This window comes from Mus musculus, chromosome 15, assembly GCF_000001635.26.
Source record: "Mus musculus strain C57BL/6J chromosome 15, GRCm38.p6 C57BL/6J".
NCBI classification, from domain to species: Eukaryota; Metazoa; Chordata; class Mammalia; order Rodentia; family Muridae; genus Mus; species Mus musculus.
Genome location: NC_000081.6, coordinates 79,072,268 through 79,096,083, shown reverse-complemented (window position 1 = coordinate 79,096,083; position 23,816 = coordinate 79,072,268). Strand labels below are relative to the sequence as shown.

The window sequence follows — 23,816 nt, the reverse complement described above, 5'->3', positions numbered from 1 at the left end:
CATGGACCTCCTCCTTGCCTAGCGGTGCCTAGTCAGTTCCCTTGTAGAGCAGAAGTCACATTATTCAGAAAGCCAAAACCCTGAAATCAAGATGGAGGTCAGCTCTCCAGGAGAGAAAGCCTCTGTAGCTCTCAGCTGGGGAACTCCAATGTCTGTGCGTCTTGCAAGATCCCCGTCACTGGATCAGAGCCCATCTGGATAACCAAGATTCTAACACCTGTCCACATAGACCTCCTTCCACATAAGGCTACATTAATAGCTTGCAGGAATTAGGCAAATTGGTGGGAGAGAGAGAGGTGCTTATGAATTCCAAATGTGGGGGAGGATAAACAAGTGAGCATCCTCTGTTACCAGGCAACCAATGGGTTTAAACAGCATCCCGCCCGTTCCCACCCTTGGCTCAGAGAGCACAAGTTGTCCCACAATCACCTTCTGCACTAGGCACCAAGCTCAGGCACCGGATTACGGGCAAGGCACCAAGGTAACACATAGACCATTAACACCCAGGAAAGGAAAGTCACTGCCAACCATCAGGACTAAGAAGCATGACTTCAAGTCAGACCATTCTGGGCTACTTTGCTAGCTAGGTCAGCCCGAGCCACATATCAGCACCCCGTCTCAAAAAGCCAGAAAGGGTCTGGAGAGATGGCTCAGCAGTGAAGAGGGATCTGATGACCCTTTCTGGCATCTGTAGGCACTGCACATATGATACACTGACATACATGCAAACACCCATACTCATAAAATAAAGCTTCCCACAAAAAAAAAAAAAAAAAAAAAAAAAATTCCACAATGAAAAATCTCTAATCCTAGTAGAAAAGCTGCAACAGCAGCAGGATTATGTGTGAGGTCATGCTGGGGTACACAGCCCTGTCTCAAACACTGCCTCCACCACATACAGAGGACTGTACAACAGATCTGCAGAGGAGGCCCAACTCTGTCTGCCAGCAGGTACTAATCTGGGCAGAACAACTAATAAAATTAGTTCAGGATACACTTTTTTTTTTTTCTCGAGACAGAGTATCAGCCGGGCGTGGTGGCGCACGCCTTTAATCCCAGCACTCGGGAGGCAGAGGCAGGCGGATTTCTGAGTTCGAGGCCAGCCTGGTCTACAGAGTGAGTTCCAGGACAGCCAGGGCTATACAGAGAAACCCTGTCTCGAAAAAAAAACCAAAAGAGACAGAGTATCTCTGTATAGCCCTGGCTGTCCTGGACCTCACTCTGTAGACCAGGCTAGCTTCGAACTCGGAAACCTGCCTCTGCCTCTTGAGTGCTGGGATTAAAGGCGTGCACCACCACACCTGGCTTAGGATACACTTTCTAAACAAAAAAAAAAAAATGAAGCTGCACAAAACCTGAGCTGTAACTCGTGTCCGAGTGCTTTCTGCACAATTCCTGACAGTAAGAGATTCCCCATAGTTTCTTCCAAGAGCACAGCACCCACCACTAACTTGCTATGCAAATTCTGGCAGGTCATTTAAATCTCATGGGGTTCTCATGGGCACCGGACAGACACAAGACATGTGAACTATTCTATAAAGCATGCAGTATGTTATGAACACAGGGATAAAAGAATTCGGCTTCCATACTGTCTGATGCACCAGGAAAGCAGGATATAGAGGAAACAATGCATCGCTGCCAGAGCCACAGATCTGCCCATAATAATGAGACCACAAACCCAGCTCCAACAAAGACCCTTTACTGAGAGCGCCTTAAAACATCCAGTCCTTGATTTGAACAAGTTTCAATTCAGCTGACGGCTGACTTAGGTAAGGCTTCTTGGTGACAAGAATGCTTCCCATCTATAATATCAAAACAGGTTCTTGACTCGTGGATGAGTATCTTCAGGGCCTCTGTCCCATCTTCTTCAGGGTTCGATTAAGCTACATGGTAAAGTAAAGCTAGATTAGATGTGGAATTTTTGGGACCTATCCCAACAGTGTGCACAATCAAGAAACCTGACACCCACCCAGCAACCCCTCTGAGACCTGGAGGGCCACAGAAAGCCTTAGACCCCAAAACAGTCATAGGTCTTTTTCCTTGTCCTTGCTTGGCAAACCCACATCCTAGACCACTTAGCCCATTTCATAGACAGGACAGGGTTAGTGTGGCTAGATTAGTTGAGTTTCAACCTCTTTTTGCTGCCTAGCAGCTAGAGGGTTAAAAACAATGCCCAACTGTTAAAATCCTGAAGGAGCATGGCTTCTGTCAGAGGACTCCAGGACAAGGTGGCTCAGAGGTGGACAACAGAGGGCCTTACAATTTTATGTTCTTTGGCCTGACAGACAAGGCAATTCCTAGGACAAGATACGAGAGCACCAGGCCTGTCAAACACAGCTTCCAGTTCTCTAGCATCCAGACACTGGCCAGACCTGTCTGAGCGGGAGAAGTGGGAAGGAGGGGTGCAGCAGCAAATCCACCCTTATTAGGAAATACCAGGAAGGGAAAGGACAGCAGCACCCCTCGAAGGGCCACCCACAGACCAAGATCTTGGAAGGAGATCTCCTAGAAAGGGCTGACACAGCAGTTCCTGGGCCCAAGCTGCTAGCCAGGCAAGCTTAGAAAGTTAAAGGGCCAATCACCAGTTTCTTAAAAATAAAGATGAAGAAGAATTTAAAGTACCTTCTCAATCTACAGGCTTATTAGCCAACTCTCAGACATCTTACCTCTTCAAACTTGTGGATCTGTCGGATAAAGAAATCCCCATAGCGTCTGGCAACTTTGGTGTCTGCAATATGGATCATGTCCTATGGGAGAAAGCAGTTAGAAGTGGTGGATGCGAGGGCAGGGATGGAGGAGAGGGCCACCTAGTGTGGAGCCACTTAACTGCAAAGCACAATTGTGTCAAGTGTTACTAACATCTACAGCGCTCCCCTCAGCACTGGGGCAGGGGGTAGGGGCTCTACTACTTAGCTTTACCCCTAGCCCTCTTTACTTTTTATTATGAGAGGGTCTAAATTGCCCAGGCTAGCCTTGAACTTTAGATGCAGAGCCTGGACTATCAAACTCAGCTCCTACACTAATTTTCAAAAGGGACATTTGGGGAAGTGGAGCATTAGCAGTCAGCGAGAAACAAAAGCATGTAAGTACACCCGCACCCACATCCACACCCACACATGCAATCCTAACACTTGAGAGGCGGATGGGAGAGGACCACCCTGACCCAGCACTCCCCCAGCACTCAGGCATGATCGGCATAGGGCCTGTAAACCATGAACATAGTATTGATTTAATCTGAGTACAGCACCCCAGCAAAACCTGACTTGTGGGCTATGGAGGTGGCTTAAGATGGGGACCATCTGTAATCCAGCATTCCTAGCGGGATGGGAGGTCGAGACACAAGAGTCCAGGAGAGCAGACACAAGACAGGCCCTGTCTCATCCCCATGAAAGGTGAGAACCAACTCCCTAAAGTTGTCTCTGACCTCCACATGCACCCAGCACACAGATCACACATACAAATAACAAAACATAAAAATAACATCTGACTTGTAATGACCACATTAGTAGAAGCGTTTTATTAAACTGATGCCAAGGGATTAGCTGCTGAGTCACCAAGAGATGAGCGAGTGGGCAGAGCAGTCAATGATACTCTCAGAGCACATATGTCACACACTGAGTGAATCCAGAAAGGAAGGCAAGGAGTTGGCTAGACAGTGTACAGAAGGGGGTGTGCGCGAGCATGTGTGTGTCCATGTCTGAGTGGATGTGTACAACTTTGCACAGAGACCAGGGGCCGACAGAGAATGTCTTTATTACTCTCTGCCTCACCCTCTCCTTTTAAAACGATTTTAAATGATGAGTGGATGTGTATCTGCATGTGGGTAAGCACTTTCGAGTGCTGGTGCCAAGGAAGCTCGAGGCATTGATCCCACAGAGCCTGCTGTAAGCACTAGTCCTCTGGAAGAGCAGCAAGTTCTCTTTTGTTGTTGTTGTTTTTAAAGACAGGGTTTCTCTGTGTAGCCCTGGCTATCCTGTAACTTGCTCTGTAGACCAGACTGACCTCAAAATCAGAGATGCACCCCCCAAGTGCTGGGATTAAAGGCATGTGCCATCACACTTGGCTCCAAGTAAGGTCTTAAAACCAAATTACTGGACAGCAAGATGGCTCAGTGATTAAAGACACCTGCCACACATGCCTGACAATGACTCCAACCTCCTCTCCCCACCATATGGCGCATATATATATATATATGCTTGTCTATACACACACACTAATAATAATAATAATAATTTAAAAAACAGATAACCCAAGCAGATTCATTTATTCTACAATTACACACATGCCCAAGAGAGATCTATTAGGCACGTGCTCCAAGCCTAAAACCATTCTTTTTAAGAGTCAGAGAGAGCTGGGACAGAGGGTGCTAGCACATTCTGTGCAACTCTGATGGATGACTGGGATCCCACAGTGAATGAGAGCGGATTCCTACAAAATGTTCTCTGCTCTCCACATGCATGTGTCTCTCCACACACATAAATAAAACACACCAAGGGCATATCAAGTGAGTAGCTGCTGGAGGAAGAGAATGCAGTACTCAACATATACAATGTTCACTGTTATGTGCTTCTGAGAAAAATGCGAATGAAAAACATGACTGGGTGTGGTGGTTTGAAGGAAAATGGCCGCATAGGCTCATATACTTCAACACTGGGTCTTTCATAAACTGCCTTGGTGATGTGATGGTGTTGTCACAGCAATAGAAAAGTAACCAAAACAATAGCTACAGTGGCAGAGACCTGTAACCGCAACTACTTAGGAAGCCAAGGCAAGAGGATCAAAGTTCAGAACCCTATCCATCCATCCATCCATCCATCCATCCATCGCCTGCCTGCCTGCCTGCCTGCCTGGGCAACTTCACAAAAAGAAATGAAGAACTGGGCCAGGAAGATGGCAGAGTGCAGAGTGCCTGCCTGACACACACAGGCTCAGCTCAGCAGCCAGCACCGGCAAAACAACAACAAAGTCACTTCATGTTCTCATTAAATAGGACACTAAAGCCTCCAGCTTCGACAGAGGGGCACAGAAAGAAAACGCTAGTCTTCAGCCTACGTCTCATCCCAAGGAAGCCACTGCTGGGTTAATACTTGAGAAAGAACTCAGCATATACCCAGACACACGTGCAAATTACATACAGATTATTGCTAGCTAACCTACAAAAGCCTTCCGTAAACTGGGCGTGGTGGCGCACACCTTTAATCCCAGCACTTGGGAGGCAAAGACAGGCGATTTTCTGTGTTCGAAGCCTGCCTGGTCTACAAAGTGAGTTCCAGGACAGCCAGGGGTTATACAGAGAAACCCTGTCTCGAAAGAAAAAAAAAAAAAAAGCCTTCCATAAAGCAGTCAATCCCGGCAGGTGGGAAGTTGAGGCAGGAGGATCCTAAATTCAAAGCCCCATCCATCTCTCAAAAAAGCCCATGTGAGCCAGGCGTGGTGGCACATGCCTTTAATCCCAGCACTTGGGAGGCAGAGGCAGGTGGATTTCTGAGTTCGAGGCCAGCCTGGCCTACAGAGTGAGTTCCAGGACAGCCAGAGCTACAGAGAAACCCTGTCTCGAAAAATCAAAAAAAAAAAAAAAAAAAAAAAAGCCCATCATGTGTCCTTACTTAACAATCCAAAGTCAGGCACAAACCCAGCAACAGGAGAGCAGGTGAACTGCACAACAATCTTGGCAGGAGGCGAGGGGCGGTGATGTGTCACACACCTCAGGGCAGGCATGGGTAAACTGAGTATACACAGTGAGAGTGTTGCCCATTCTCTCACAGCTAACGCTAAGCTCTGTTTCAGCTTACAGGTCACTTTCTAAACAAAGTGTTGTACCATCCGTTGTACCATCCTATGCCTGTAACCAGTAGGATGTACACTGTTGCAGTTTGAAACCACCACGGCAACAAGAACTTGGGGCAGGCATAGCTGAATAGTTCCTAGTAGACATGGACGTCCCACTTCTGCATGCACAGCATTTTATCCCCCACTTCTCCTGCGTGTGCTTGTCTCCACCACCCTTCCCCTGTTCCCACTACTCACACTTCTAACCTACTACGCATCTGATGCAAGGCTATCATCTATTGTTCACACCTTTGAGAGGATAAGCGGAGTGACTGGTTCCGGGTATACCATACCTTATCAATATAGAAGTCCACCTCCGAGGCCGACTGGAATTCGCCATCTAGGGCAGAAATGCCACTGGTCCACACCAGATTCTTCATCTTGTGCTTGAAGACGAGCAGCTGGATGCGGAACTCCTGCTCGGTGAGGTCCAGGAAGCCGGCCAGCTTGGCCACAGGCATGGTGGTGTAGAGCTTGAGGAAGCTGCGGATGGTGGAGAGCTGGGCCTGCTGCTGCACCTCATCGGAAAACACCTTCAGCTGCTGCAGGAAGGGCTCTTTGTGGTAGTTAGGATGGACATTGTCGTAGTTTGGCACCACAGGCGACAGGAACTTGGGGCAGGCATAGCTGAAAAGTTCCTCATAGACCTGGGGGTCCCCCTTCTGCATGCGCAGCATCTTGTCCCCGTATTTCTCCCGCAGCTGGAGGTGTATGCTCTCGTCGATCCGCATCGGGTACATGGTGAGAGCAATGGCCAGCAGAGCATGCATCTGCTCGTTCTGCTTGTTAATCTGGGAGAAGGTAACACATACTCTGTGAGCCCCACTGGCACACAGCACTGTGTCTCGTGTTGCCTCGCACACACCAACTAGTAAGTGTATTCTCCTAGACAGTCTACAACACCAACCCCCAAGCTCCCACTCAGTGCTTAGTCTTCTTGGGTTCTTTGATTCTTCTCTAGAACCCTCCCCAGGACCTTCCCAGTTGGCCTCACAGTACTGGAAAGCCAATTCCTAAACACTTGCTAAGATTTAAGTTAGCACCCATGGCCTACACTGGTCTTCAGATCTACCGGGCCGGTGTTCTTAGGTCACCCACGCTGCCTAGGAATGCCCCCCCCCCCCATCAACGCCACAGGCCTGGAGCCCATCCTGCCTAACTCACTGCTTCAGATGTTTATTTTCAGTGCTGAGGACTGAATCCAAGACTTTGATCATGCCAATGCCAGACAAAGCTCTACCATCAAGCTAAGCCCCAAACCCCTCTAAATGGCCCGTATCACAAAACTATTAGTAATCTAAGATAAATGTCATGATAGGAAATGCTTAGCCAGCCCGTACTAAAAAGTCCCACTGAAGGACGTGTGCCATGCAAAAAGGAAAAAAATCCAAGTGAATGCAATACCATGGCCTCTCACATGCAGAAACTAAATAAACAAATTTTATAGATTAGTCGAAAAGAAGTGATCTAATGACACAGGCTTTGTTTGTTTGTTTGTTTGTTTTTTGAGACAGGGTTTCTCTGTGTAGCCCTGGCTGTCTTGGAACTCACTCTGTAGACCAGGCTGGCCTCCAACTCAGAAATCCACCTGCCTCTGCCTCCCAAGTGCCGGGATTAAATGCATGCGCTACCATTGCCCGCTTAAAGGGCATTTTGATGCTGTTCCCACTTAGCACATTAATAGTAATTGGGTCACTGCTGGGACCTAATGGCTTCCCTACTGTGGGTTCTTTGCCTAATTTAGCTTATTTAGTTTATTTAGTTCAAGTCCAACCTGGTCTATAGAGTGAGTTCCAGGACAGCCAGGGCTATACAGAGAAACCCTGTCTCAAAAAACCAAAACTGCCCTTTAAATCTGTATCTAACCAACTTTATCAGAGAAGTCCCATTGTAGAATGGATGGAAGTTAACAAAGAAACCCATAAGCAATCATGTCCAGAGACATGCCGGTGCACTGCTCAGCCACACATGCAGCATCTTCATCCCACCCTGCATCCAAGATCACGGAGACGGAGGGCCAGAAAGACTGTGAGTCAGAGATGGAGGAGGGCTCTGGAGCACCACAGTGTCCTCCGGACAAGGCGGGATCCAACGTGCTCATGAACTGACAGCAAACGTAGTCTGCTGCCAGTCAACATTCCAGCTCGGATCAGGGAGGAGCTCCAGAGCCCTCGCCCCGGCTGAGAGGGAGGGTCAGTGTTCAATGACTCCACACCCTTGAGCATACGGGCAGCACAACTATGCCCCGGGTTATTGAATATGAATAAATAATAAAATAAAACTAAGTAAACAAAACATACCAAGTGAAGAGGATTGGGGGCTCTGGGAGGAGTTAGAGGGAGGAGTAAGGAGTGAATATGAGGGCTGGTGAGATGGCTCAGTGGGTAAGAGCACCCGACTGCTCTTCCAGAGGTCTGAAGTTCAAATCCCAGCAACCACATGGTGGCTCACAACCATCTGTAACAAGATCTGACGCCCTCTTCTGGAGTGTCTGAAGACAGCTACAGTGTACTTACATATAATAAATAAATCTTTAAAAAAAAAAAAAAAAAAAAAAAAAAGGAGTGAATATGATAAAGATACATTGCATGCATGTATGAACTCAAGTAATTAGGAAAAATTTAATTTTTATAATTAAAAAATTATACTGTTTTAAAAATGCAGGACAGGCAGGGGTGGTGTTGCCTGTAATCCCAGAACCCAAACTGCTGAAGCAGGAAGACAGCTATGAACAGGAAAACAGTAGCAGGCTATAGCCATCAATAAAGTTCCTAAACAACAGCCACTATAATTGCCCGAGAAGTGAGCAAGGTAGACACAGGGAGTTCAGAGAACAAGCATGTAAGAGGTTGAAAAAGCACCAATGAGCTCCATTTACAGCATGGCAGGGCACTACTTTATATCAATTTATATCTACAAAGAAAGACAAGACCTGGGTGGTGGTCGAGCACGCCTTTAATCTCAGCACTGGGGAGACAGGCAGGCGGATCTGAGTTCAAGCCAGCCTGGTCTATAGAACAAGTTCTAGGAGAACCAGGGCAACACACACACACACACACACACACACACACACACACACACACACAAAATCTGTCTCAAAAAAACTGAAAACCAAACCAAGCCTGGTCTATAGAACAAGTTCTAGGAGAGCCAGGGCAACACACACACACACACACACACACACACACACACACACACACACACACACACACAATCTGTCTCAAAAAACTGAAAACCAAACCAAAGAACTGGCAGCATAGTTTGAAAGTTTTCAGCACAACAAATGATAAATAGTTAAGGATGAGAAATATTCTGATTTTCTTTTCGAGACAGGGTCTCTCTACATTGCCCTGGCTGTCCTGGAACTCACTCTGTAGACCAGGTTAGCCTTTAACTCAGATCCATCTGTCTCTGCTTCCCAAGTGCGAAGATTAAGATATATAGTAAGATATGTGTCAGCAAACCTAGCTCTGATTTCCCTCTCTCTTTATTAAATCTAACTACCACATATCCCATAAATACACCCAATTTAACTTGTACTGAAGTGGTTTTAAGAGCAGTAAAGTCTGGATGGTGTTCATGCAGGACTGTTGGCACAGGTGCTGAGAAGTGGGCTGCCTGCTGAGACAGTGGCTGTAGACTTCTCTTACCATTTCATATTTGTATGTGGTCCTCTGGAACATACTCTTGGTCCTCTGGATGTACAGGAGGATGTTGGCAAAGACTCGGATAGCATCCTGATATCGACGCATCATTAAATACGCAAAGCCAACATAATAGTAGGTGGTGACCTGGCACTCAGGCACACGGGAATACATGCTCTGCAAAGGAAGGTGAAAGCAGTAGCCATGAGTCCCCAACTCATCCCACACAGGATAAAGTCATCAGGGCTCAGTGGCAGCAGAGAGAGTTTCTGGGAGTTTGAGACAGGCTGGTCTATATCAAGTTCCAGGACAGTCAAAGCTATACAGTGAGACCTGTCTCCAAAAAACAAAACCAAAGACAGACAGACAAACATTAAAAACCTAAGTCTTTCAGGAATTTGTTTTTGCTTTTGGAGACAGGGTCTTAATGATATAGAACCCTGGCTGGCCTTGAATTTGTGGTTTTTCTGCTGTCCTTGTCTCCCCACAGTGCATGCATCACCCATGCCCAGATTTTTTTAATCTATGTATTTCATGTATGTGGGTACACTGTTGCTGGCTTCAGACACACCGGAAGAGGGTATCAGGTCTTATTACAGATGGTTGTGGGGCACCATGTGGCTGCTGGGAATTGAACTCAGGACCTCTGGAAGAGCAGTCAGTGCTCTCAACTGCTGAGCCACCTCTCCAGCCCCCATGCCCAGCTTTTAACTCTACACGAGTAAAGAGCTCTCACTCTTGTGTTCTGCAGACAGGACACAGACTCTGAGAGTTCACACTTCAGTATTGTCAGCCATCCTGTGCAGACTCCTCAAGCTCGACCCTGTCTGCTTCCTGGCCACTCGTCCCAGGAGGTCTGTGTTCTTGGAAGTCAGAGCAGAGCAGACAGGTGTACTTACTTTCTTGTTCAGCTCGATATTCTCCAGCACCTTGATAGCCTGGTAGTAATCCCCCAGTAGAGAATGCAGGCGCAGAAGCCCCACCAGGCTGAAGTAGCCGAGCATCTTGTAGAGGGAGTGTCGTCCATACTCCCCAGCTACACTTTCCGGGTCACCTGTGAAGGACGGACGCTATGATGCTTCCACAGGGGAAGATAAACAGGCCCGGCCTGACCACTGAATGCTGCTCAGTAAGAGTCTCTCCCACCTGCTGCCACAGCTACCGGAACACACTTTACCCCTACCCAGGAGTCTCAAGCATCCGGACCTGTTCTCACCTGCTGACTAACAGCTTTGAGAGTGGCAGCTCATTTGTTATTTGTTTCTGTTTCTATCCTCACATTCCTGCTCCTTCTAAACCTGGGTTTGTTCTTGAGATGAGCCTCTGTGCTCCTCCCAGGTATAGGGAATAGGCTGGGTTTATTACTTCAGATAACCCAGTATCTTACTTTTGTTAAACTTTTTGTTGTTAAAGTTTCCTGGGGCTGGTGAGATGGCTCAGTGGGTAAGAGCACCCGACTGCTTTTCCGAAGTTCAAATCCCAGCAATCACATGGTGGCTCACAACCACCCGTAATGAGATCTGACTCCCTCTTCTGGAGTGTCTGAAGACAGCTACAGTGTACTTACATGTAATAAATAAATAAATCTTAAAAAAAAAAAAAAAAAAGTGGGCTGGTGAGATGGCTCAGTGGGTAAGAGCACCCGACTGCTCTTCCAAAGGTCCGGAGTTCAAATCCCAGCAACCACATGGTGGCTCACAACCATCTGTAACGAAATCTGACTCCCTCTTCTGGAGTGTCTGAAGACAGCGACAGTGTACTTACATATAATAATAAATAAATAAATAAAATCTTAAAAAAAAAATAAGTAAAAAAAAATTGTTCAAAAAAAAAAAAAAGTTTCCTGCCTGGCGGTGGTTGCCTCAGCACCCAGAAGGCAGAGGCAGATAAATCTCTGAGTTCAAGGACAGCCTGGTCTACAAGGAGAAAAACCCTGTCTTGAAAGATAAATTGTCTGATGCTCCAAACAACGCTGGCTACCGTATAAGACTTTAGTCTGCCTCACTTTTAGGTTCCATTATCCCAGGTTCACACCCACAACTAGAGTGGCGACATAGAAATAATTAGAACATTGTAGTTGTTAATAATGTAAGTACGCGGGAGAGCTGAAGGGGCTCGGCACTGGCCACGTATGCCCAGTGGCCTAAGTTCCGATCCCAAAATCCATTTTACGGTAGAGGGTATCAACTTCTGTCTGTGTCCACAAGCACAGCATCACGCACGCACGCGCACTCACACGGTCTGAGGTATTAATGGAAAGGTCCCGAGACCCCACAGAAGAAGCCACAGCGGAAGCAGCTGGCCACGGAGACCCCAGCCGCACTCACCTCCGCTGGTGTAGACCTCCAGCTGCCGGTTGATGTTGGACTTGTCCACCAGGGAGTGCAGCACGTTGAGGACGCTGTGCACGTTCCAGACTTTAGGGTTGGACCTAAGGAAGTCCATCTCTCCCTCTGACTTCTTGGCCGTCTTGCAGCGGTACTGACTGAATGACTGGAACTGGTGAGGAAGGAAAAGATGTTGCCGGGGCATAGATCCAAGTGACAGTCACATGCAGAGCATGAGGTGACACGGGCTTTATTAAATTTTTTAGAGGTAGAAATGACAAAGCTATGGCTCAGGTGGCCTCAAACTCTCATTCATCCTGCTTTTCCCTAAGCACCGGATGAAGACAAAGCGTGTGTCTTCAAGTCACAGCAAATGGTAAAGTAAAGCTTCATATTGTAGGGCTGGAGAGATGGCTCAGTGGTTAAGAGCACCCGACTGCTCTTCCAGGGGTCCTGAGTTCAATCCCCAGCAACTACATGGTGGCTCACAACCATCTCTAATGGGATCCCATGCCCTCTTCTGGCACAAAGGTCTAAATGCAGACAGAGCACTTGTACATTCAATAAACAAACCTTTGAGAAAAAGCATGATATTAAGTGACAGCGCTATAGGAACAGATTCAAAGAAACACTTATGCACCAATGTCCCCTGAAATTAACTGATACAAATAGGCACTTTCATGTTATCTGAGGATTGAAAACACTTAACCCTCCGCAAAATGGTGGCAAATGCCTTAAGCGGTAGAAGGCAGATGTCTGTGGGTTCAAGGCCAGTCTGGTTCACAAAGTGAATTCCACATAGTAAAACCCTATCTCAATTTAAAAAAAAAAAGAGCGTGCTGAGGAAGGGAGCCACTCCCACTGTGTCTAGCGTGCTGGCCTGAAGGCTCCCAGTCTCTCACTGATCCTGGGCTCTATGGAATTAGAAAGCCCTTAACTAAAGAACAGCAGCTAAGCTGAGGAATTATGCTTATCTTAAGAGGGATGCAGCTTGGCCAGAGGAGTCTCCTCCTCTCTCCCGAGTCAACAGGTCAGACAACATTCTCACATCATGCCCACAGGCTGACATCTGAGAAGCCAGGGCCAGGGGGACAGAGCAAGGTGACCCTGGCCTGAGATTTGCACCATGAGAGAGGTACTGGTGCCTCCTTTAGGGCATGGTGAAGGTGCTTCCAGCCGCCACTACTCACCAACACTCTGTACTGAGGCTCCCCGCTTTGTGACTTCGTTCAAACAACATCATTCACTACTGATTTCTAACCTTTCTGTTGGCTGTTTGCCAGTAACCCCAGGACACGGGAGCCGAGGCAGGAGGATTAGAGGTTCGAAGACAGCCAGAGTTATAGAAGCCACTGTATCAAAGCAAATTAAAACAAAGACACCGATTCCCCTGGATTTTTCTAAATTCTAAACTTTTTCAAAGACAGGATCTCATTATGTAGACCTAGCTGGCCTGGAACGTGGTATGATCCTGCTTCCCCCTTCTGTGCCTCCATGGCCGGTGGTGTAGTCTGCTTCTAAGATGATTGGAAAAAAGCTAAAAGGAGCATGCCATACTGAGCACATAAGGGCACTCAGGAGCTGTTCTGTGACTGCGCGCGCAGAACCTCAGGAATCTCCCAGCAAGCCGTGGGATGGAGATCAGGAAGCAACTACAGCGGGCAGTGAAGTCACACACCCGACATCCAGGGCCAATCAACAGCCACTGACCTTCTACCTCCAGGCCACACAGCTGTCACCACTCTTTACACCTGGTCAACATTCTCAGTGCAGCTTCAACAAGAGAACCCCAAGGCAAGAGACATTTCCTTCCAGATAAGCAACGTGCTACCACATTCTGATGTAACACATGCCAGGGAAACACAGGATCAGAATACAGAACTCTTTACAGCCTGGCAGTGGTGGCTCCCAGCCTTTTGATCCCAGCGCTTGAGAGGCAGAGGCAGAGGCAGGCAGGTCTCTGAGTTCAAGGCCAGCCTGGTCTACAAAGACAAACAAAAAAGATACAAGAAGTTTCTATTTGATGGATGAGAGAAACTAGCAAGGCTTGAACAATATCAGCTACTAGACCCTAGGCAGCCTCTAGTCTAGAAGCCATTTCTTCCTGACCCTAAAATCTGCAGCTGCCAGCTCTGCTCCTGAAGTGAGAAAAGTACCAGGCAGAAGAGAAGAGTTCAAGCCAAACGCTTCCCTGTTGGCAACTGCAATTCTCTCCCAGGCTTCACTCTTCTCTTCAGAAAACCATTCTAACCCAGAGCCCAGTGCGCTGGAGACACCACACCGGTCATGGCCAAGGTCACGGCCACTGCCTGTGGGAATTACTTCTTTGTGGCTATGGCTGAGGCTGGACAAACACCTGGTAGATGAACTCATCGATGATGTCCCAGAGCCACTGGTTGGGGAGTTCAAGGGGCGCAGGTCCATCCGCATCTACAGAGAGAACAAGGAGATCAGAGTCCAGGCAGGAGCTCGACCGCTGGAGCAGGGCTGCAGAGCAACCATCACAGTCTCCCTCATCAAAGACTAAACCACCAACCCCGCTTCTTCCTACTTGCACATTGAAATCTGGCTAAAAAAGAGCAAGCTAGGTGCTCAAATACACTCCTTTGGCCAAATCTGAGACTTACTGAGGATGTAGTTGAAGAGATTGCAGTAGTTGTAATAAGATTCGAACCTCTGTTCTAAGGAGGGACCCCCCTGGAAAGAGAACAGGATGTTAGGGCACATAAGTACTTTCCTCGCAGCTCACTGCCATGGCTGAGAATGAGGCCTGTCTTCTTCAAGTACATAAGAAGGGGAAGACTGGGGTACCACAGTGAGTGAACATCAGGACAAGGCCAAGTTTTATGGCCACAGATCACAACCAACACTCACACAACAAGCATGCAGCTCTAGGAGAGAAAGGGAAGGTGCTTCTGGAGCTATGGCCCTACTAACAAAGGGGAGGAAGGAGCACTTGGGGTACCTGAAGGCCAGAGTTAAGAGACAACCCAGCACTGGGCTACCACAAGTTCCCAGTGCCAGACTGTTGTGTGCAAGCAGACAGATGTATCTATCAGCAAAAGGTCCTACCCTGACTTTACTATGCAGACCAGGCTGATCCAGGATTCAGACCCGCCTGTCTGTCTGTCTCTGTCTCCTGTGTCTGCACCTGTGCACCTAGGCTGGCATCTGTCCCCAGCGTCCAGAGCTGTGCTTCAGTGGAAGTGTAGCGTGGTGCCCAGGAAGAGCCTAGGCTGGCTAGCATTTACACTTGCTGTTACGTTCATGGGCTCTGCCGCCTGGCACGCAATTGGTATAAGGGGCATAGCTGCATTTTAGCTCACGCTTTAACTCCTTGGATGGTCTTCAAAAACCTTAGAGACTCACAGAATGTTGGCCTTTAGATATAATTCTATTAATTTAGACCTTTTTTGACATTGAGACATGTTGACTCCTGGCCAACACCCCATCCTACTTGGAAGAGGATAATGAGCACCAAGCATTTCCAGATGAAGTTGTTCCAACTGTGGCAAGCTAGCCACTGGGCCAAGAAAATGTCCTAACTTCACTTGCAGACAAAACACTATCCAGAAAGGACAAATAGACACAGGATAGTCCACTGGCAAGCTCTGCCAAGACATGGTAAACTAGTCCTTCATAATTGCTGCTTCACATAAGAGCTGTCAGTGCACGTCTTTAATCCCAGCACTCGGGAGGCAGAGGCAGGTAGATTTCTGAGTTCAAGGCCAGCCTGGTCTACAGAGTGAGTTCCAGGACAGCTAAGGCTACACAGAGAAACCCTGTCTCGAAAAACAAACAAACAAACAAACAAACAAACAAAAGAAAATGTTTTAGGTATAAGAAAATATTTTTAAGTTAATAATGGTAGGATAGAAATTGATTTAGATTCTGAACTCACCAAGACAGGCTAGATAATAAAATACTTTCTTCTGCGTTGACAAATACAAACTGGACTTTTTGAACGTAACTCTTACCTAATAATTTTCATAATTATTTTGTAATTGTTCCTACTATATGTTGTTTATTTATTAGTCTAAGAGAAAGAACCTTTTAGACACAAAAGGGGAATTGTTTAGGTTTGGTCCATTGCTATGTATTGTGATGCTAAATACTGGCCTTCAGGTCTGGCTGCCCTCAGGGATGAGGAGACCTTCACACACACCAAGTGCTGCTATGTAACCTTGCTCCTTAATTCAAAACTATTGGTTGAATAAATAAGCATACAGCCTATAGCAGGCAAAAGAGAGGTAGGTGGAGTTTCAGTCCCTGGGCTTCAGGTCTGAGGCAGGACCATAGAAGAGAAAGGTGGAGGAGGTAGAAGGTGCCATGGGGTAAGAGATCATGAGAATTGACCACAAGGCCTGGTCAGCAGAAGTAAGAGTGAACCGCATGGCAAGTCATATCTCAAGGGTCATCAGCGGGGAAGTAGAGAGAATAGCATGGAGGGTAGGTATCTGCCCAGCTCTAGTGCTGCCTACGGCTTATTGGGATTGAACAACCTAAGTCCGGTAGAAACCGCCACTAATGGTTAATATTTACAACGGGCCAGTAACAGAGAATGAGCAATCAAAGCTAGGTGCGGCATTCAAGGCCAGCCTGGTGTACTGAGTGAGCACCAGGGCTATTATACAGAGAAGTCCTGTCCAAAAAAAAAAGCAAAAAGAAATAAAACTAGCAAATATGTCAGCCAGCAGGGCTGTGGACCTGCCTTGGGATGTGCTAATGGTGATGGGCTGTAGGGATATATGTACCCCTGAGATGATGGAGACATTAAGGACAGACAAGCTTGAGTGCTCAAGCGTCCACAACAGAGACCAACTTTCTGGGTCAAACAATTCATTTTGCCTTTCTTCAGAGAAAGTTAAAATGAACAAAAACCAATGGGGTGTGGGGTGGGGGGCTGGCTGGCAAGATGCTTCATGGTGAAGAACACTGTTCTCGCCGGGGCCAGGGTTAGATTCCCAACATCTACAGCCAGCCCACAACCGTCTGGAACCCCAGTTCCGATGCCCTCTTCTGACCTCTGTGGGCACCGGGCACACACATGGCTCACAGACATACATGCAGGCCAATCACTCATACTTGTATAATAAAAGGAAAAAGAAACAACAACAAAACCCATACAAAGCATCTTTAGACGTGGACGAGAGACTGTGCTAGAGATGGAACTGACGTAGGCATCTGACAAAGCTACTGATAATACCAACACGAGCGTAGAGTACTCACACTGACTTTGGCGTAAATATGCCTGTAGTACAATTCTTTGTACAAAATTAGGAATACGGCATCTGAAAGACATGGTTGAAGGGTACTTTGTTAATCTACAAACCAACTGGCTGTCTTCTGCAGCCTTTCAGGTGGAGAGACAGAGGGGATTTAGAGGTTAAACTTTTAAATCCTTAAGCTTGTGCCCCAAGAAACTATGTACCCAACACATGGCTTACTCAAGACTTTGAGCCACGTACTTGAGAGACTTAGGCAGGGAGAGCTCTGTGAAGTTCAGGCCAGCCTGGTCTACAGAGATAGCGCTAGGGCTAGTCAGGGCTAGTCTAGAAAAACAAAGCAAACAAAAAAACTGAAAAAGCAAACCGGTGCATGGCAAACACAGACCACAGCTCAACGGGAGCCTGTCTTGCATGCCTAAGGTCCTGGTCACACCACACGCCAAAGAGAAGCCACATCTGCAGACCTCATCCACACAGACCATGAAAGTGAGCGGTGAGAGGCAAAGAAGCTGAAGGCAAAGGGACTCAAGGATCAGCCCACCCGCATGGAAGACAAGACTCCAGATCTGGGGAAGCTCACATTACACAGCTCTCTCTCACTGGGTAATTCCCCAAGCTCCGGGGAAACAAAATGCTAAGTGAAACACAGGCAAGCCAGGCGAGGTGGCACAGGCCTTTATCTTTACCTCTCAGGAGACAGAGGCAGGAGGATATCTGAATTTGAGGCCAGCCTGGACTATAGAGCAAGTTCCAGGACAGCCGCCAGGTACAGAGAAGCCTAGTCTTGGGAAAAAAAAAACAAAAAAAAAACCAAAGAAAACCTCGCAAGCCCTCTTGACCTCTCTGATGAGTCCAGTCCTGACATCTGTTATCCAGCACGCGAGACACAGTGTTACACCTACCATTGCCAACTTGGGGTGCAATTGCTTCTGCCTCAGGCCACGGTGTATTCTTGAAGAACCTTTCAGTTAGCTTGGTCCAGCTGAAAGCCAAATGTAAACAATTCACAACTGCAGAACAAGAAGGACTCAAGACCCAACCCTCGATCCAGAGACATGGGAGACAGCACAGAGACAGAAACAGAGCCTAAGGCTTCCATAAGCCTTGCCTCAACCCAGCTCTCCTCTCCTGACCCTCAGCAATGTGGGAGCAGAGGTCGGTCAACTCCTGTTCACTGATCCAATAGGCGGCTGGTTATTTGCACACACACATCCATCCTTGCTTGAAATATCTCCTATCCCATCCCTAGCTGGCCTGTCTATAGCTAGCATTCATTGCCTTCAGGGCATCCCTCAATACTACTCCGGAGCTTGGTTCACACTGGTATGTATTGGATGGTTACATAGTTCAAAATTAGACTCCGGTGTCAAGAGTACACAGGTTCAGAACTCGGCATACGCACAGTGCTAGCTATGCAATTCAGTTCTATTACAACAGGAGAAAAGAAGAAAAAAAAAAAATCACACAACTCCCATCATGGGATTACTGTTAAGAGCAAAGCAATAAACACACATGCCAACCCTGCTTCATCCACATGGTAACATGTACAAATTGGTACTTCTGTCATTATTAGTAATGATGTTATTTTAGATCTTGTTTGTTTCTGGGATACAAAGTCCAGTTAATTAACATGGCTCCAAGGCCAGTGGTTTGCAACCTGTGGGTTACAACTTCCTTGACAAGCTTTTACCTCCAGAAAATATTTACATTATAATTCACAACAATGACAAAATGACAGTTATGAAGTAGCAACAAAAAAATGGTTTTATGATTAGGGGGGCATCACAACATGAGGAACTGTATGAAGAAGTGCCAGCATTAGGAAGGATAAACCAGCGCTCTGGCCCAAAGGAGTCATAAAGACATAGTGAAACCATCTCCAAAACACACACACACACACACACACACACAGCACACACGCACATGTTTGCACACACAGGGAGGAGCTGCATCATCTTGCAGGCCCCCGTCGCCAGGCCAGCTCCACTCAGAAAGACAATGTTACAATCCACACCTGTTCTCGTAAATGTCCTGGATCTCGTACACCTTCTGGTCAATGACATCACTCGAGACGCGGCTGGCCTGAAGCTCGTACACCTTCTGGTCAATCAAATCGGAGACAGTCTTGTGGAAGTACTGGATGAAGTTTTTGATCACTTCCGGTATCACCTGATATGTCTGCTGCTCATACTGCCGCTCATAGGCAAGGTCCTGCTTCGGATCTCCTAGGAGAGAGACACGACAGAGTGCTCCCAGGCTCCTGATGACACGTCGGGGCAGGACCACCCCAAGGGGCCGGGGATAGAGTTCAGTCTCAGTCCCAGACTGCTTGCCCAGCATGGGCAAGGGTCTAAGGTCAGCCGTCATCCTCAATCCCAGCCCACTGTCCTTGTCCCTCAGGACATACCATTAAAGTTACTTCTCAGCTGGGTAGGTGGGTGCACACTGCTAATCCCAACCCTCAGACAGCTGAATCTGTGAGGCTAGCATGCTCTATATAGTGAGTTCCGGGATAGCCAGAGCTACATAACGAGACCCCCATCTTTAAAAAACAGGAAAGGAAACTCACTTTCTAACCAAATGATGCATAGTACGCTATTTTCTTTCACCTTTAAAGACACATTAACATGCTTACTTTGTAAAACTACTCTACTGTAAGGGCCAATAAAATACATGCTGTGAGCATCGCAAGCCACTTGGTACTTACTTAATCTCAAAGTGACTAGAACATTTCGGTAAACTTCAAAAGCCTCCCCAAAGTATTTCACTTAGACTTGGTTTGAATCAAGGAAGATTTTCACACCAAGATTTCCTTCTTTGGGGCTGGAGTGTGTGGTTTAATCTCATCTCCGGCACCCAAACAACAAAGCCACAAAGCTTTTTGACCTTGGCCAGACAGCTCAGGGAGGAGGGCTGTGGGTGTGGTTCAGAGACCGTCCACAAGCATGGGGCTCTGGGTTCCACCCCAGTATAACAAATAAAATCTGCCCCAAGTAAGAAAAACCTAGCCGGGTCAGTGATGGTCCTCTTCTGACGTGGGCAGGTAGACCACAAAAAAGGCCTGGTTTAATTAGACTCTTCACAACCCTACCAATCAGACCTAATGGCCGACTCCACCACTCCATTAGGACGCAGTTTTTAACAGGTCCCTGTTGGGAGTCAACGCTGAGATGGTCAAAGAAAAAAGTGCCAATCCTTGGAAGGCAAGAGACAGCCGGGCAAACTGAGAGCCTCACCTGTGTGCATATCATAGTCGCCCGGGTAGGCGTAGGGATCATAAGCAGCCTGCAAGGAAAGAGACAAAGTTAGGGAGACACGCCAAATGGGGACTCCAAAAATGCTCGTCCTCGGGCCTCCATGTCAAGCAGGAGGCAAAACATACTACTCAGATAAGACTGACAGTCGCTACCTCGGAGGGCTTCACATGTGTGAGAGAAAAGGGACCCCGGGCAAGCACAAAACACGCTTACAGGTGCAACAAGACAAGAAAAACACAGTAATAGCCCCGTCTGAAGCAGACGCCATGAGAGCCAAGAACTCAGCATTAAACACCCTTCAGCCCGCCTCCGACTGACTGCGACTACACGCGGGGACATACGGCCGGCAGAGGAGGGACCCGGGGAGGAGACCCGGGGCCGGGAGGGCCGGAATGATCGAGGTCCGCTTGTTCCGGCCCGATCTGGACGCCGCCTCACCTCGGGGACAGATCCCACCGAACCGGGTGCCCACCGCGGACCCCGCCACGCGCTCACCGCTTCATTACCTCAGACTCGTAGTCATCAGCGGGGTAAGACATGGCTACGGCGCTCCAGAAGCCCGTGGGAGAGAGCGGAAGAAGAACTCCGCGCCTGCTTGGCCGGACCGGAAGTCCCGCCCAGCCCAACCTGCCCGAAAGCCTTTCCGGGGTCGCCGGGGAAGCGAAGTAGCTCTGATTGGAAGGACGGAGTTCCTAAACTATCAGAGTTCCTTCCTCCCTGCAAAACGGGCTTTTCAAAGGACATTATTGTGGAGTATGGTGTGCACGCAGAAGTAGGGGCGGGCAAGCGATAAAGGGGAAGAATGCCTAGACCCTGTTGACTCACATCTGCCATCTCAAGGATGGCGGAGGCAGGAGACTGCAACAAATTCGAGGATAACCAAAGTTAGTTATTTCCAGGCCAATCTGATTATAAAGCGGGGTCTCCAAAACAACAACAACAAAAATAAAGAGAAATCAGAAGAAAACGGTACAGAGACGATGACAAGTGACCTGCTAAGATGTAGCGTTCCTGACCTTAGATTTAGGTGTAAACGGTTTTGCCTGCAGCGAGAAATTTCTCCCCCACACCACCACCACCAAAAAAAAAAAAAAAAAAAAAAAAAAAATCAACCTGAGAACACTCAGGATGACCAAACTGGTGAAGGCCCTTGACACCAAGCCTAACGACCTGAGTTCGATGTGGGAGACCCACATGGTGGAAGGCGAGAACCAATCCCTGAACAGCTGATTTGCCTTACCTTTTGGGCACCTGCATCCTTGTCTCCGGGTCACAACAATCTCTGCTTATTACAGCCAGGTACACAACTCTGGGCTTCGGCACTCATGCTTACCTCTGACCAGACTTTAGTACAAATGACCCCGGTATCACTGCCTGGCTCTCTGTTGAAGACAGGAGTTTGCTGGACGAGTGTTGCTAATCAACGCCCTCTACTCAAAGCGTCCTATTTAGAACTGCCATTCTCCCCCCTGGCTCCTTAAGCCCTAGACTCCTTAAAGTCGTTCCTTTTGTTTGCCTGTCTGGTTGCTTTGGTTTATTTAAGCAAGAAAGAATTAGGGTTTAATAAAGACCTTACTTTTAAGATTATTTATTCCTCTGTATGAGTGAATTATGCACACAGGGCATCAATCCTCTGGAGTTACAGCTGATTTTTCAAAAATCAGCCAGCTGTACCCCTGGCTGTCCTGGAACTCAGTCTGTAGACCAGACTGCCCTTGAACTCAAGAGATCCACCTGCCTCTGCCCCCTGCTTACTGGGATTAAAGGCTTGCATAGCTACCTCCCTGCTCATTTGGTTTTAGACAGGATCTTTCTATTATGTAATTCTGGGTGTCCTAGGGTCTATTATGTAGACCAGGATGACCTCAAACTCAGAGATCCACCTGCCTCTGCCTCCTGAGTGTTGGGATCAGAGGTGTGTACTACCACACCCATACCCCTCACCCCACACCCACACCCCAAGATGTTTTGCCATAGGTTAAGCACTAGCATTAGGGGATAGATGTACTCAGAACAATGTAAGATGCACCTGAGAACAGAGCAATGAGTGTCTCAAACTAGTCATAGAAAGTACATGGGTGGGCTGGTGAGATGGCTCAGTGGGTAAGAGCACCCGACTGCTCTTCCGAAGGTCAGGAGTTCAAATCCCAGCAACCACATGGTGGCTCACAACCATCCGTAACGAGATCTGACTCCCTCTTCTGGAGTGTCTGAGGACAGCTACAGTGTACTTACATATAATAAATAAATAAATAAATAAATCTTTAAAAAAAAAAAAAAAAAAAAAAAAAGAAAGTACATGGGTAAGTAAATATGGATAAGAACATAAATGTGGTTCTTCAAGGGAGGGTTAACTTTGCCACATTTCCTTGTCTCCTCTAGAGTATGACCTGAGGTGACTATGGTCATGAGACTAATGAGGTTTTCTTTTTTTTTTTTTTTTAGATTTATTTATTTATTTTTATGTATATGAGTACACTGTAGTTGTCTCCAGACACACCAGAAGAGGGCATCAGATCCCATTACAGATGGTTGTGAGCCATCCTGTGGCTGCTGGCCTTTGAACTCAGGACCTCTGGAGGAGCAGTCAGTACTCTTAGCCACTGAGCTATCTCTCCAGCCTGAGACTAATGACTAACTTTAGAGCCCCGGGACCATTTCTGAGTGCCCCGAGGGGATGAGGTAAGGTGCTCAGATAGTTTCATGTTTTATAAAACTTGCACAATAATACGTTTGCTACACGTGTTCAAGGAAGCGTTTTCCACTTGGCTTCCCTTTATGCTGTAGTTCCCCTGTGTCTAGTAGCATCTGGAATGCTGCAGAAGGAAAGCCACCTGGGAATGTCTGCATGCAGTGGACTTTCAGTAGGGATTTCAGTTATTGCTGGCATTCCACATACAGGACATGGCAGTAGCCACGTTTAGCAGTGAGTGCTCACAATGTGAATAGATTTGAAGGTAAATTGGGCTATTAGAAAATTAAACTTAGCCTGATTTCTCACCGTGCTTCTAAATGCCAGGAATTTCATACAGTTTCTCAAATATTGACAATGTTTCTCAAAATGTTTAATGACATTTTAAAAAAAAAGAGATGTGAAATTGGAAGAAAAAATGTTTTAAAAAATGTAAGCCAAGGGGGCTGGAGAGATGGCTCAGTAGTTAAGAACACTGACTGCTCTTCCAGTGGTCCTGAGTTCAATTCCCAGCAACCACATGGTGGCTCACAACCACCAGTAATGGAATCGAAGTTTAATACTGAAAAAAAAATTTTTCGATCTAAAGTAGATTCTAGAGGAAGCAATTATATGACCATTTTCAGTTGAAACAAATGTTAAAGTTGGGCCTAAGGTTTCAAGCCTGTAATCCCAGCTACTCAAGTGGCAAGTTCAAGGCCTGACTGGGATATAAACACTTTAAGGTTAGTCTGGTCAAACCTAGTGAAACCTTGTCTTCAAAAGTAAAAAAAAAAAAAAATCTGGGAAAACAGCCCAGGCCTGGAGCACTTTCCTAGCATGTGGGAGATGCTATGGGG

General features: G+C 47.2%; 1 protein-coding gene across 1 annotated transcript; it reads right to left on the bottom strand.

Moving 5' to 3' along the window:
* Positions 1–1,683: 1,683 nt before the first annotated feature.
* Eif3l (eukaryotic translation initiation factor 3, subunit L) lies at positions 1,684–20,861 on the bottom strand. Its single transcript, NM_145139.2, has 13 exons — positions 20,792–20,861; positions 20,265–20,313; positions 19,043–19,253; positions 17,931–18,010; positions 17,030–17,091; positions 14,428–14,497; positions 14,157–14,230; positions 11,801–11,972; positions 10,373–10,527; positions 9,480–9,650; positions 6,123–6,620; positions 2,667–2,747; positions 1,684–1,883 (listed from the first exon to the last, which is right to left on the bottom strand). The coding sequence occupies exons 1-13, from the start codon at positions 20,822–20,824 to the stop codon at positions 1,845–1,847; spliced, it is 1,695 nt and encodes a 564-aa protein (NP_660121.2). The 5' UTR covers positions 20,825–20,861; the 3' UTR covers positions 1,684–1,844.
* Positions 20,862–23,816: the final 2,955 nt, after the last annotated feature.